Source organism: Pagrus major, chromosome 22 (genome assembly GCF_040436345.1).
Source record: "Pagrus major chromosome 22, Pma_NU_1.0".
Classification (NCBI taxonomy): Eukaryota; Metazoa; Chordata; class Actinopteri; order Spariformes; family Sparidae; genus Pagrus; species Pagrus major.
Genome location: NC_133236.1, coordinates 18,426,599 through 18,441,705, shown reverse-complemented (window position 1 = coordinate 18,441,705; position 15,107 = coordinate 18,426,599). Strand labels below are relative to the sequence as shown.

The 15,107-nt window shown below is 38.2% G+C and overlaps 3 protein-coding genes across 4 annotated transcripts; 1 reads left to right on the top strand and 2 right to left on the bottom strand.

Annotated features, from left to right (window-relative positions):
• Window positions 1–660: 660 nt before the first annotated feature.
• On the top strand, window positions 661–2,997 carry mrps10 (mitochondrial ribosomal protein S10). The gene is made up of 7 exons (XM_073493052.1): window positions 661–739; window positions 926–978; window positions 1,763–1,832; window positions 1,949–2,088; window positions 2,185–2,293; window positions 2,490–2,579; window positions 2,679–2,997. Exons 1-7 carry the CDS (start codon window positions 668–670, stop codon window positions 2,757–2,759), a joined length of 615 nt encoding a protein of 204 aa, XP_073349153.1. The 5' UTR covers window positions 661–667; the 3' UTR covers window positions 2,760–2,997.
• A 1,385-nt stretch (window positions 2,998–4,382) lies between these two features.
• Window positions 4,383–11,872, bottom strand: LOC141018204 (uncharacterized). 2 transcript variants are annotated; one of them, XM_073493123.1, is made up of 6 exons: window positions 11,733–11,872; window positions 9,001–9,089; window positions 8,200–8,349; window positions 7,877–8,014; window positions 7,459–7,584; window positions 4,383–4,608 (listed from the first exon to the last, which is right to left on the bottom strand). In XM_073493123.1, the coding sequence occupies exons 2-6, from the start codon at window positions 9,087–9,089 to the stop codon at window positions 4,524–4,526; spliced, it is 588 nt and encodes a 195-aa protein (XP_073349224.1). In that variant the 5' UTR covers window positions 11,733–11,872; the 3' UTR covers window positions 4,383–4,523. The 2 variants fall into 2 exon arrangements, with proteins under 2 accessions (XP_073349224.1, XP_073349223.1); XM_073493122.1 differs by lacking the exon at window positions 4,383–4,608 and adding an exon at window positions 5,751–6,866.
• Window positions 11,873–12,756: 884 nt separating this feature from the next.
• msgn1 (mesogenin 1) lies at window positions 12,757–13,176 on the bottom strand. Its single transcript, XM_073492330.1, has one exon. It carries the CDS (start codon window positions 13,174–13,176, stop codon window positions 12,757–12,759), a length of 420 nt encoding a protein of 139 aa, XP_073348431.1.
• Window positions 13,177–15,107: the final 1,931 nt, after the last annotated feature.

Below are 15,107 nucleotides of genomic sequence, written 5' to 3'. Positions count from 1 at the left end.
CTGCCGTCAGCTAGTTAGCTCAGTTAGCCATGCAGCTAGCAGTCCAAACTGGGAAAGCGGGGGAATGTTGGTGTTTACACTACAAGCACATGAGCTTTAAACCAAAGCAGGTCGGGGCTAGCTGGTTAGCATGCTAACTTCAGTGTATTTCTTTTCAATGCAATACATAGACCTCATAATGTCAGAACTGTACACTTAAACACGTTCACACATTCTGCTGATGGTTTTATTTCATTTTTTGAAGGTTTTCAACTCAAATTCTTACACATTGCACCTTTAATACCCTGAAATGTGTTTTGCAAAGCTGTAAAAACTGAAGTGAAAATTTGTATCTCAATCCTCAAGCCTCATATAGATATTTTTTGCTCTCTCTTGTATCTAATATTTACTTGGTTTGATGTCTGCATTGAATAGGCTACCTGATATTTTCTCTGTCATTGTTGTAAATTACATTCTCTTTATGAATTGCCCACAATTATATAATAGCTATCTATGTATATTTATATATATGTACATTTTAAAAATCTGTTTATAACAATGAGGGCGCCAGTAGCCCGTCCAGATGTGGTTGTAGCACCCAGTTGCCACAGTGGTAGTTCACCCTCCAGGACACAGGGGGGCAGCACTGTCGAGGTACTTTAGCTTCTGTCCCACCTTCTTCATAAACATGGCTGCTCCCATGGCTCTCAGGCGAGAATTATGTTCTCTGGCAAGGATATTTCGTGGATTCTCACGCTTGGTACGGTATCTAAAATGTTTGTTTTTTTTGCACATTATCTGTGAACTATTCACCAACGTGGCAGTTCAGTTCATGAGAAGTAAACATTAAGACTCAGTATTTGGTCAGAGACGACAGTTGCAGCATGGTGGTGGTCAGACAGTAAATGTCATCTGTAAATATCTATTTATGTGTTTTTATCCACAGGGGCCGAGAGCTTCGGCCGCATGTTCGGGTCACAGTAAATGTAATATAATCAGGTAAGCTGTAGTTTTTCTTATTTGTCTATTAGTTTATTAATATCGGTAAAAGAAACACCAGTTTATCGTGACTTTTAAGCTTTTCTACAGTAATTAATCAGGCAGCAGTCATCATTACAACCTTTTAATTCGAGAGGAATAAATTAAATCTACTTGTTTCCTCTTTAAAATTGTCAGACATTGTGGAAGCAATGCTGCACATGTTGTTTACCATTAGTAAAACATGTAAATGTACCTATATGAGGCATAAATCCATTTTTTAAACCACATTTTTTGACTGTATTATAATGCTTTGTAATGTGTTATACAGTAAGTGCAAAGAAAATCAAATCTAAAGGGTATATTATGAGGTAAAAAAATAAATAAAGACAAAAAAAAATTATTCCCACAGTTATGTCTTCAAAAGTGAAAATTCGTTCAATATGTTTTTGTTTCTTTTATTTTACTGGCTCTTACACATGCATAAAATGTATGAATATAATCATTAAATGTAAATTGTGGTTCAAAAACTCGCAACACTGAGCCAAGAGAAATTTCACTCAATTTGCAGAGTGTATGTGGCTCTATCTCTAAATAAGTTAAAACATCTGAAAAAGTCTGTTGCATTTCCAACATTTTACATATATTCAAGACTCAAAACAGGATTGAGTGTCAAGCCAAAAGCATACTAACTACTGTATGAGCAGCTATCTCAAAGTAAAGTTAAAGAATCATTTGTGCTAAATTTCTATTTTAAAAAGACGTGTTAATACGTAAGAAATTATTCACCGTTCTGTCTCTGCAGGTCCCATCTCCCACTGACATCCAGCACTTTCTTCCACACGGCAACAGTGCTCCCATCAACACCTTCATCAGTGAGTCATCACTACACTTTCTTTATTCATCTGTTTCTTTCACCGAAGACTTTTTATAGTAGCTGAGTAATAAAGTGACACATTAGACTTGTGCACGTTTTCTTGTTTCTTTGCAGATCACCGTCACAGAAGAGCCTGATGTGCTGTATCAGAAGGTGTCATTGATGGTCAAAGGTCACGACAAGGCCGTGTTGGACAGCTATGAATTATTTACCACCATGGCAGCTAAAGAACTGGGTATCACCATCAGCAACATGTGAGTACTAATGCAGTAAATCTGCCACAAAAGACTGCTATCCATTATATCTTTGTCACTGACATCGTTTTGATTCTCTTCTTTCCTCTGCCACAGCTCCGAACCTCGCCAGGACATGGAGAGGTTAACACTCCTGAAGTCGGTTCACATCTTTAAAAAACACAGGGTTCAGTATGAGATGAGGACACACTTCCGATGTATTGAGGTGATGAGCCTATGTTTGTTCAAGTAAAAAGTATTTAGGTTCCTTCTAATTGATCAGGCTTTATTGCACTGGGAACTTTGTGCTGTCCTTGCAACTTACAATCAACCCTTTAGTAGCCCATTTGTTTTAAAAGAATGTTATTTACGCCCCACAGTGATTTGTGATGAGGTCAATAGTCTCTTCTCTTGTTTTGTAGCTGGCTCATATAACAGGCAGCACAGCACAGGTATACCTTGAATACATCCAGAGGAACCTCCCTGAAGGTGTAGCCATGGAGGTGACAAAGGTAAGTTACTTCAGAATCAGTTGTACACCAGCTACGCTCCAACCTGCTCAGTCTAATTGTGCAAATGGCCTGAAATAAAGCTTTTATTTGATTTCTCAGACTACCATGGAGAAGATTCCAGATCACATCCTTGAACCCATGTGGAAGGACCACCCCATTGATGACAAGCCCAGCCAGTGAATTCAGTGATGAGCAGCAGATATTTGGTTGTCATGGACTCATGAAGTGCTCAACATAAAGATTTCAGCAATATCATAAACAGAGTTCAACATCACAGAAAAAAAGGCCATATATTGAACTTAGTCATTATTTCAACATGTAACTTGTTTTCATTGTCTTTTCTGAGGCAACAATGTGGAGTTAGTTGTATGTTTTTTTTTCTTCAATAAAATAAATCCAGAATTTAATATCAACTGAACTCACCTTTTTTGTGCTGTTATTTCACCAGAAGTGCAATTCTACTTTTACATTAATATTACAAAGTTTTGTTAAAGGGGCACTGTGTAGTTTTGGAGAAGACATTTCCACCGTAATTTTAAAATTTGCAATATTAATGAGGTAATAATACAAACAGAAATGTTAATCTTTTCCATAACTGAAGAAACAAGCTGTTCTCAGTTCTAAAGTCCCCAGAACACTGAAGCAAGAAAGGTGGCAGGGTCCGCCAAATATAAACAAAGTAAAGCAGTATGAAATTGTGTTGTCCTTTAAGGTCAGTTTGTTAATTCAGTTTATTCAGTGATGAAAATGAAGGGTTTGTTTATTTAGTTTAAGCATAAAAATATCAATGAAGATCTTTCTCTTCCGATTTAAATTTCTCCCCCCAAACTACAAAGTGCACCTTTAAACTGTCATTATTCTGTACAAACATATATAATCTGTAGGAAACAATACCAACACACAAGTGATTTTCTTTGTGTTTATTGAATAGTCAGTGCACAAAAATCCTTGAAGGCAAAAAAAATAAAAAAATCACAGATCAAACATTCATCTTCAATCAAATTTCCTGCTCATAGTCCCTATATATTTATTATAGGACACTATTCTCCATTGCTCTATTTAAAGACTATTCAGGACTTACCCCTCCTTTTCCTGTATTAAACTGAGCTGTCATACAGAGGGTGACACTATACAGTATATACATACCTGAAAATATATGTATAATTTACTTGAACTAGTGCTTTTGATACTGAGGTACAGATCACATGAGATACTGTAATTCTTTCACTTAAGCACTATTCATACGGGGGACTTTCACTTCACTTACAACCCTTCATATGAGACCAAAACAAGTCAAATTAGAGAGGTGTTGTCATGCTTCAGCCCCAGTCTTGAAAGGTTATCAGATATCACTATGCTTGCCATGTTTCAGACCCTGAAGCTTCAAAACTTTTATTGGCACAAATAAAAAGAAAGCCCCGAAGCCTCATAAGGCTTCATCCATCTACCACTAACAATACTATTAACGATGGCAAGATTTTTTAAGCCATGAGCAGGTGACAGTGAGCTAGCACACATAAAACCAGGACACTGAAACTTAAGCAGCTAAATGGATTTCAGTCACCTTTAACTTTATTATTCACACCTGTGCTTTTCCTACTGATTCCAAATGATTTCCTGCCAGTTATCAGTGCAATAATATTGATTTATAGACTGTCTTGTGCTGTATATCTCTAGGTCTCCTTACTCTGTTCTTTCACAGTACACATGTACTTCCATGACAGTTGAGTGCAAATCTTCTGAACTACATTTTCTTAATTTTAAGCCATTAATGATAAAAAATAAAAAGGTAAGTACCATAGTCCTCTGTGTCTCACCGTCTTCAGCTTCCATCCTGAAAGAGAGAATCTCCAGGCATCAGTGAGGGGGGGGAGGATTTGGGCATAAGACACAAGAGGAGGCTCACCTTTTCCAGTTTTCAAGCGAAGAGCCGGACCTCCAATGTCACGCCGCTGGTGAAGGAGGGGAGAGATGTGAGGGAGGGCCTGGGTTCCTGGGGCCCGGAAGGTTAATTGTACTGTGTGCCCCCCTTCAGGAGACAACAACAGTCAGTCTGTTATAATCAACCAAAGGGAGAAACAAGAAGGGACTGCAGACTGAAGAGGCAGCAAAATGTACTGAGAGTGCTGAAGAGATGGAAAGAGACAGACAGAGTGGGGGGGTGGGGGGGAGCCAACACCTGTCTGTGGCTAATTTATGAAACAGACTAGCTGTGATGAAGGTCTGCAGCCATACTGGAGCTATCTGATCTACAATAATAATGCCAAATCAGTGTTTGTGCCAGCAGTTCATACAATACAGAGAATCAATAATAAATGCCTCTTCGACATTCAGAAGGCCTAAATTAGCTTGCAAAATCTTAAGAGCTACAATCTTGTGTGATTGGTGTCCACTTTATTCAGTTTCCCATGAGATGGTGCCATTATTGTGTATCACGGCACTTTGCGAAGTAATTTATTTAATAATCTGTTACTACAGTTTTCTATAAAATATACATTAACTTAATATGCTATAACTACAGGCATGGCAACAAACTTTTATTTTTACTTAAAATATTTAAGTATAAGAATTAATGATAGAAAGAACAGAAAGAAAGTCCCTTTGTTGCCCTTAAAGTCAAATTAAATCTTATTATAAACAGCAAGAAAACATGAAAGTCCTTGGTCATATCAGAGTGTTTATCCTTTGCAGATGATGTCCTCCTTTTAGACATGCTACCACTGAATTTTATCTGTGACATGACATTCGGCCAAAAGCATTTCAGTGCCTTTCAAGTGGAGCGGTTGGTGGCGTCCTCCAGAGAAATTTACATGGTAAGAAAAATAGTTATGTACTTGAGTGACTGAAATTCAAGTTCTCAGCTATTTAACCTGCAATTCATGGATTACTTTTCCTATATGCATCCTTCAAAGAGCCAAGAGAAATGATTTGTTAAGGGCTCTCGGTCCTCCACACTTATCCAAAAACTTCTATATAATATGTACAATATCTTCACAGTGGTCTTTACATGGACCAAATGTTCTCTTTCTAAGATCAAACACTGTTACTGTGCCACTGTGTGCAGTATTAGATTGACATTGCAATTCATTCTCTTCCAAATATTACATAATTGTTGTAAATTGTAATGACAACTCTCAGACTTGTTTGTGAATAAACCAAAAAAAAGAGAAGTTGAGTTTATTTTTACTTTTATTTTTTTTCTCCACGACTACTTCATATGTCTTGACGATTTTCATAAAACACATTCACAGGTTCACAAAAGTTATGTTAATTACAGTGAATAAAGTTTTTATGACAATTCAAAGAACTGAACACAGTAAAGAGTTAACTGAAGTAAATAATAATGGAATTTGCTTTCATTTATAAAAAAGCTACTAGATATCTCTTTCAATAAACTATAAACTATTCATTTAATGCCTTTTACTTTGTGTCTTTACACAATAGACTGATAAAGACAAACATGAATGTTTCAAACAGCAATACTCATAACTTAAAAGAGCTGCACATTAATGATATAATATATAAAAATTAAATACTCATGAATACTTGACAAGTGGAATATTGTCTTTTCTCTTGAAAACTGTGTAAGTGTTCAACAATATTTGCTGCACTGCTTGGTGAGGTTATAATACAGTAATGTTTTCCATGTAACAAAAGGAAAGGTTAGGGAGGTCTAAGGTGTACTAAGCTAGTAACAGTGGTGCTTGAGGGCTGTTGCGCACTCTTATATTAATTGTTCCCCACCTTCAAATATGCAGTGTCACCCATTTTTTAATTCTTTATTAATGATCAGAAACATTTCTTAAGGCTCACAGGGTGACTATAACAAGAACCACAGAACATTTAATGAACTTTGACATGAATTTTCCTCCCTTCGAGAACAGCGACTTGGTTTTAACAGCTTTTTCTCAACAACGTCAAATAGTTCCTACAGTACCAACAGTATTTCATTAACAAAAAGGTAACAGAATGCGAGGATGCCTTTACATTGTTAAAAACTGTGAGGCATTTCTGTGTCCTCGGTTGTCATTAGTCTTTTTCACATTATTTCTTTGCCAGTAGACAATATCAATAACCAGACATTTGGCCACAGACTTTGTATAACACATAAGTGAGGGGCATTTAATTTACTGCACCACTTTAGGCCCCTTCTACATTAACAGCTGCTTGGTTATTGTTTTTTAGGGCAGGCTGTGTTAAAAGCGTCGGCCACCAGGGGGCCCTGGCCACCTCTGGCCTCTGCCAGGTAGGGGGTGAGGCGGAGGAGAGACCGGTCCATTGTGGTAGCTGTGTAAAAGGATAAAATCACACATTGGATTCTCGGCTTTGGCCAATAGGTGGCACACTCTGATAAGAGCACCCATCTGAACTACTCCAATCAGGGTTCTCATCCCCTCTCAGTTACTGTGCAGTTACTGGAATGGCAAAATACATCGCAATGTCTTTTCATTGTTTCATGCACTATTTAAAAGTATGCTTTCAAATAGTTGAGCAGTAAGTATGTTTTTTATTTATTTATAAGTTAACAGTCTTTGACTCAACATTAGTAAGACAAGCTTTGGGCAAACACTTATATTATCTCATCTATTTGATAGACAAACTGAGAAAGAAATGTGATAATTAGAGGAAGTTAAAGTGAAGCTATAATGAGGCTTAAAAGAAAAGGGACAGAAAGGACTGTGCATTGTGTCACAACCCTCAGTCTTTTGGCTTGCAGTTTACTCGATGTAAAGTAATATAACTAGTGTGAGCATGTCTCAAATGCTTACCAGAATTATTTTTAAATCTATTTAGGTGTCTTAAAAAGCGTGCAAGCAAAGTGCCGAGAATTGTGACTTGCAAAGCTTGAGCAAGATATTAAAATTCAAACAGCTCTTACCCTCTCGGGCCGCGGGGGTGGAAGTGGCGCGGAGGTCCAGGGGGCAGCATGCCACGGCCTCGAGGGTGTGGTGGACGCCCTCTGAAACCAGGATAACCTGGAGGAGGAGGCAGAGGGGGTCCGTGCCTACAGACAGGGAAAGGCATTGCACCGATACAAGACATTTGTGTGCATTTTAAGTTAAATGAAAACACACACCTACTCATTAAAGGGTTGTGATTTACAAAATAATTTGCTCCAGAAATAAATGGCTCAAATGTACAGGTATTTGATCCCCACACAAAAGAATCTACCTTTTAGAAGAGAGGTTCTTGAACTCAGGAGGATCATTCTTAAATCAAACAACCATGTATCCGGTCTCTCTGGTTACCCTGAGTGTCTGCACACAATACTGTGTGTCTTTGTGTGAGTTGCTTACCTATGCATGGGTGGGAAGGGGCCTCTGAGGTGCATGGGAGGTGGTGGGGGAGGAGGAGGAGGAGGGCCCATGCCCATTGGTCCACCCCTACCTCGATGACCTCTTACGTCTGGGTAAGGTCGCATCCTCCTCATTCCTCTGCGAGGGAAGTGCAGTATACCCATAAAAGCTAAGCATTTTCATTTAAAATGCACACACATCTTATCAAACACACATCAAGGGCAGTTGTTTAACTTTGGATTTAACTCCCCTACAAAAAAAAGAAAAGAGAAAAACAGAGCAAAACATTTATACTTAACATCATGTGTTTCAAATGTCAGTACCTCATGGGTGCAAATCCATTCATGGGTCCATCTTTTGGTCGTCCCCTCCCATGTCCAGGTGGACCAAACACTTTCATCATGCCCCGCCCACCACGCATGCCACCTCGATTCATCCGACCCCCTCGACCACGACCTTTAAACCCACGGCCCCTGAGGAGGAGAAAAAAAATAATATGAGAAACACTAGCTAGGTTTGAATGGACAATATTGAAATCAATACAAATCAAAGAAGACTTCGGGTCAAATGTTTACATGTGATGGGGTGGAGTTTTCTAAGAATTTGTATAAAAACAAACTCTTAGCAGTTCACGACCAGTTCACCTTAAAAGCTGCCATCTTTGGTAAGTGAAGAAACGTACATTAGCATGGGACAATTATTATTTTGATCGTTTTAAACTACCCCTCTGCAACCGATTGAAATTTCATTCAGTTTGGGCCTGTTTAATTTGATTGGAGATGTTTATCTGGAGCATTTTTATTCTGTCTGGCCTGTTAAACCAAGTACAATCAGAATATGAGGCTCCACGTAAGGGCAGTTACTGCCACTTAACCACTAGACCAAGTTCAATCATGTATAGCTGTAATAGTCAACTCTGTACATTGACGAAACCCAAAAGAAGTGAGATAAGATTCCCTTCAATACCCAGAAATGACACAATGCAACAATGTAATGCAAATATATATACTCCAGTTTTCAGCAGGGCATGTTTTTGCCTTCCATTAGCATGCACTTTAACAAACCATAAATACAGTACTAATAAATAAATGCAGTATTAGGCTGTAAGAAACTTTAAGACTGACCGAGCTTTGTTGTCCATTGTGGGTTTCTCAGATTCATCCTTGGAAGGTTTTGAAGTTTCTGTCATCTTTTCTTCTGTGTCTGCATCCATCTGAAAGGATGCAGGTCAAGATTAATATGCAGCCCTATGTTACAATAGAATTGTTATATTTCCTGTACACATGCTATTTGCAATACCTGCCTTGACATAAAAAGATTTCTACATGCATTTTGCTTCCACATATAAAATATTCATACTGCAGAAAGAGAAAAAAAAATAGGGCATTTTGCCATTTTAAAAATGAATTCATGCAGAAATAAGGTGCAAGTTCCCTGCAGTTATGAGGTAATCAAGCATGATGTTAACAAATGGGAGCTTAATTCCCAAAGATTCATCTGATATGTAGAAAAACACATTTGCAGGCACAACTGATGAATCACTCTTTGATGTTGTAGGAGGTAATTCTTTATTATCACTGATGAACAACATATTTAGGCATTTCTACAATGTGACACAAGGCTGTCACAATTTTACTCAGCAGATTGTGGAAACATTAAACCTCAGCGTTGCATTCATTGCATTGCTCTGTCACTGGGTGTGATGGACTGTGCATGCCTCATATTGAAACAGGTGACATATTCGTAAGTTAGGCACGGACAACTGCAAGTCAGAGCTTGACAGTGAGGAAATTAATAGTCCCAAAGCCTGGATAACAGCTGTTACACTGCATCGCAGCATCTGCGACACTGATAGATAGACTGACGACTTATGTGATATATAGTAGGGGAAAGGTAAGGGGGGTTGGACACTAAGCACGAACCTGCCACTCAACATACTTGGGGAATGTGAGATGACTTACAAAATTTGTCCTGAGGGAGCAACCGTCCCAGAAAGCCGCACCTGAAACTTGTTTTGCTTGCAGTGTGTCTGATACTTTTGCTGAAGAGCCAGCAATTCACATGATCTCAAGATTAGGCATGCAGCGTATGGATACCAATAACCAATAATTATCTGCTTCTCATGGCTAGTACCAATAAGAAAACTTTTTTAAAATACACAAATGTGAAATTAACGAAATTCCTAAACTGTAGTAACTGCACACCTGAGGGTACAAAAGGCAAATACGTAGTGAGCAAGTATTGATGATGATGATTACATAGTTCTAATAAGATTTGTTATGTTAAAACTCCTGACATTTGTATGCGTGCTGCACTTCTTCTTCATCTCTGTCTTCATTGGCAGAGTGGAAACCAACTGTAAAGGTGCTCACTAGGGCATGGCAATATACAAGACATATATCATTATTGTGATATGAGACTATATATGGTCTTTGAGTTTGGATGTCATTACGTCGTGATGTGTGTGGTCTTCTACTGGTTTTAAAGACGGCATTAAAGTCAAGTGATGTAATTTTCTAGACCTACCAGACTGTTATACTTTTTTTATTATTACTTGTTTTAATAGTTGTCTTTACCCACGTCATCATTATCCCCCTTTCACTGATGATTATTGATCAGAAATCTAATTGGGTTTGTGTTTTGTGAAAGTATTTTGTAGTCATCCCTACAATATTGTCGCAATATCGATATCGAAGTAGGGCCTATTTGTTAAAAAATGTTGTGATATTTGATTTTTGTTGTGCTTTTGAGAAGATTTCAAAGGTTCAGGTATACATCGTATATCCTGATATGGCCTAAAAATATTGTGATATTGTTATATACTGCCATGCCCTTGTGCATACTGTTACCTACTGTACTGGATTGTGTAGATGCTGCGCTTGTTAAGCCAATTAAATCAATTTGGCTACATATTATTGGCTCTAATTTTACCAGTACCGATAACTAACCAAATAATATAAATGTCCCAATATCAGGCCAATAATATCAGGGTTTGAGACATTTTTAGCATCTTTATAGACATTTTAAATGTATGCAGTATCTAAATTAAAAAGTTGATATACTTTCTCTTAACTATGTGTACACTCAGTTGCCAGTTTATAAGGTGCAGCTAGCTAAAATATATGGAGAAGCCCTTCAATTCATCATAGCTCAATGAAATTCAAATGATCCAGTTTTAGTTATGGTCTGTCTGGTGGTGAACTGTATCTCTATACATTACTATACAGACTCCTCTACTTGCATATATTACTGTATGTTGTAGAGGTAACAATAACGCGAGGCTTTGTGGAGCAGCAGCTTGAAATGCATAATGACAATGGAAAGAAACATGACACCATTAAGACTGTAACCACGTCATGGAGGACTGTCACGTACACATACATTATCAGTGTTATTTTAAAGGTGCGTTGAGCGTCACGGAAACATTTTTATCCTGATCCTGAGAGGCGGTTGGAGCTGTGTCACCTCAATTATTAAGCTGGATGCTCCTGTGCAACAAATACATTTCAAGCCTTAGATAATACTGTCAGTGTTTTACACACTGGTTAGTTTTAAGAGCTAATGTGTAAGTAACCGGCTAAATTATGATGCAGAGCACCAGCAGGGCCGTGTCTAATTCCTGGGTTTACATCCAGTGCAGCTCTGATTTGCAGGATGTTGTCTCCCAAACAAGTTGCTTCATTTAACTCGTCTTCAAGCAGGCTTTCGACATTTGGATAACCAGTTATCTTTTTTCAAAATACGAAACAGATAAGCCGAATAACAAATGTGTGTTTTATCATTAGTCATGTACGAGAGGGGCGTTCCTGTGATTTTCAAACGCGTTGGTGAAACGTAGAGAAAATGGATGACTTACTTTTGTTGCTGATGCAAGCGAGGAGGTAGATTCTAAAAGTAATATAATTTTCCTATTTGCTAAGAAAAATAAAAAATATATTAGAAAAATAAAAAATGTACAAAATTTCCGACAGCTTCTGTAGCTCCTTCGTGTTTTGAAATGGCGGCTTCGTCAGACTAGCCCACATCCCAGGTTGGGATTTCTTTGTGAGGGACACATTATGTGAAAGTCAACGCCCACCCGGAGGAATCCTGGTGTCTGATTGGCTACACGTAGTTCTGATCCCGCCTACGTTCGCTAGTTTGACATTCTGATTGGACGAATGGGTTGACGTGCGTTCTACTTGTACTGCTCACCCTGAAGATGGGTCATTAATTAAATGGGCCACAAGTTCAACATACAACGCTGATTTATTGAAGATGGTTGAGTAGAAAACATGTTTGTGAATAAAACCTGCATCTGATATAATGGATTTATGTTAACATGTTACATACGCCTGATGTAGCCTTTCTATATATAAAAAAAACACATGAAGAGTTGGATAGACAACTGGACTCATTTACAAAAAACAAAAGGACTAATTATTTAATAGCTTTCAGACACAACAAAACCTTAAAATAACACGCATCTATTTAAGTCCTAAAATATACCAGTAAACAAAGTAGGCTACACGAGGTTAAAAACAGTATCAAGCTGTTTCTCTGTTAACGCAAACAGGAATATTGGAGTCTTCATCAGTAAAGCTGTATTTCATACCCATCAAGATATCATCAGCGAAAAATATACATATCAACAAACAGCACACTCAATTTCCAAACACTGAATTCATAATTCAAACACAGGCAGCCTCATATACAAAAATAATTGCCAAATGCCCGAAAAACAATATTTACATCAAGGGAAGGGCTGAAAAATAGAAGGAAAAACATAAAAATGAAATGTAATCATTAAGTTATCTTTAAGATATTGCATGTAAAACTAACTCCATCAAATGTCCAGATGAGAGTTAACCTGATGCGTAAAAGTGGTCCATGCACGTCCGTTACGCGCGGCTCAGGATGTCTGAGAGCTTGTTGATGTATTCAATAGTGTATTTGAGGGTTTGTATCTTGGTCAGGGGTTGTCCTCTCTTGCTGTAGTCCGGCGGCAGGTAGTCACGGAGCTGGTGCAAAGCCTCTGCAAGACTCCTCATCCGCATCTTCTCCCTCTCGCTGGCCTTCACGCGCCTTTTGGTGGACATCTTGGGCTTGCTCATCCTCTGCGATGCCGGAGTCGCCCTGCGTCCCGAGAAGCCGACGGACAGATCGCTGATGTCCTGGTGCCGGCTGGAGAAGCACATCTCCGGTGAAGAGCAGCTGGAGTCCATGGAGGATTCCGGTGAGGCGGACTGAAGCGAGTCCTGATCCTCTCCGAGGCTACTCCACTCAGACAGTACTCTCGATGTGACAGCTTCCAGGTTCATGTTAGAAATATCCCGAGACTTCCAGACGTCCATGTAGCGAGGATGACATCAGGCAGATTCTGTGAGGGGGATTTTGCCAAAGCGTTTTTATACAGAAGCAGATCTCCGGAGGTTTATGGGTTCACAGCTCAGGCGAAAAAAAAAAAAAGTTCAAAGAAAACCTCAAGTGCCAAAATGCGACCTTCCCGAAGGACGTCGTTCGTTATCACTGGGGTGTGAATAAGGCTAAATAGACGGATAATGTGATGGAAAGAAAAATAATTAGATTCCTTTTGTGGGGAATTACTCTTTAAAGTCTGCACGACGACAATTATCAGTTTGATGTGATTTGTCTAATGAAGGAATGAGAGGATGCTGTTTCACCTGAGAGCTTCACACCTCTCTGGCAAGTCAGGCCTGCATGTGTCTTCAGTCTGGAAGTTTATAGTCAAGTCAGCATTATTTTTTGACTTAGAGCCTCACAGAGCCACATTGCTTGAAATATATATTGGAATATATGGTTCAGAATCAGCAAGGGGTAGTTTGTAAGTCAAGTCTTCATGAACTGCATCTTAAAATTTATTGCCACCTGGATGAATGCTTCTGGTTTCTAATGCAGGTTTTCCAGTTTGACAAGCCGTCCATCAACTGTAAAATATCCTTCACAAGAAAATGACACAGGACTCAACTTGTTTTGAAAGACAAGTTGATTTGCACTGGAAAACAATCAAGGAACGAGGAAGGGAAAAAAAAGAAGAAAAAATAAAACCTAGTCTAGGACTGAGTTGTTATTTGGGCAGAGGATGCAGCTGTCACCAAGCTCCTGCCAGACCTTTCATGTCTGCAAAAGGTGTCTAAGGCCTCACTCATGATCAAGGGGGCCAACACTGGCAGGTTGTAAAACCAATAGCTCAGCGTCCCCCTCAGCTGCAGTGGCTGCCTCTCTATTAAGTGACATGTAGCTTGTCAAACAGCAGTGGGAGAAAACAAGCTCACATGTTGCTTCTAAATGGCGTTTAATGCTGAAAACTGTGCTAATCCACAACCTTCAACCCTGATTTACATAAACGGTTCCTTTCAGGATCAGAGCAACAGGTTTTGGCAAGACAACAAAACATTCTTGAGGAACTTATTTATTACAATTTCATGTTTCGGTTCAAGCTTTTCAATGTCACAACATCTAATGACACAACTTTAATAAAATCAATATTGTTCTTTGAATTCTGCTGAAAAATTCACTCCTCTCACTTATTAAATACTTCAAACTTCATTTTTCTTGATTAAAGGGGCACTATCAAGTTTTGCAGAAGAAATTCAAACTCAGAATTAAAAGACTTTCAATATTAATGAGGTAATAGCACAAACATAACTATTTATTTTTTCCATAACTGAATAAACAAGCTGTTCTCAGAGGAAAATAAGGTCCACAGAACACTGTTAGAGGCTAGAAAGGTGGCAGGGTCTGCTAAATATAAAATGAAATTGTGTTGTCCTTTAAGGTCAGTTTGCTTATTTATTTATTGTTTATTCAGTCATGGAAATGAAGAGTTTGTTTATGTAGTTTGTTTAGGCATAAAAATTAAAAAATCAGTCAATGAAGATCTTAAATTTTCTCCCCAAAACTACATAGTGCAACTTTAACTGTTTGGTATATTAAACAAAGAAGAAAACAGTAAAAATGCCCTGATTTAACCAAATGTCTTATGTTGTCTGATCAACCATCCAGCACCAAAAGATATTGAATTTATTGTAATGTTAAGACGAGAGAAAGTCGCAAATTCTCATATTCCAAAAGCTGGAACAATCTAAAGTCTGACTTATTTGTTTGAAAAATGACTTAAAGATATAATATGTAACATTTCTGCATTAAAATGTCAAAATCTACTCGATCTTTGTTGTATATTTTGTTGAGGTGTGTACTTACAATCCCAAATATTTCAAACAATATTCAA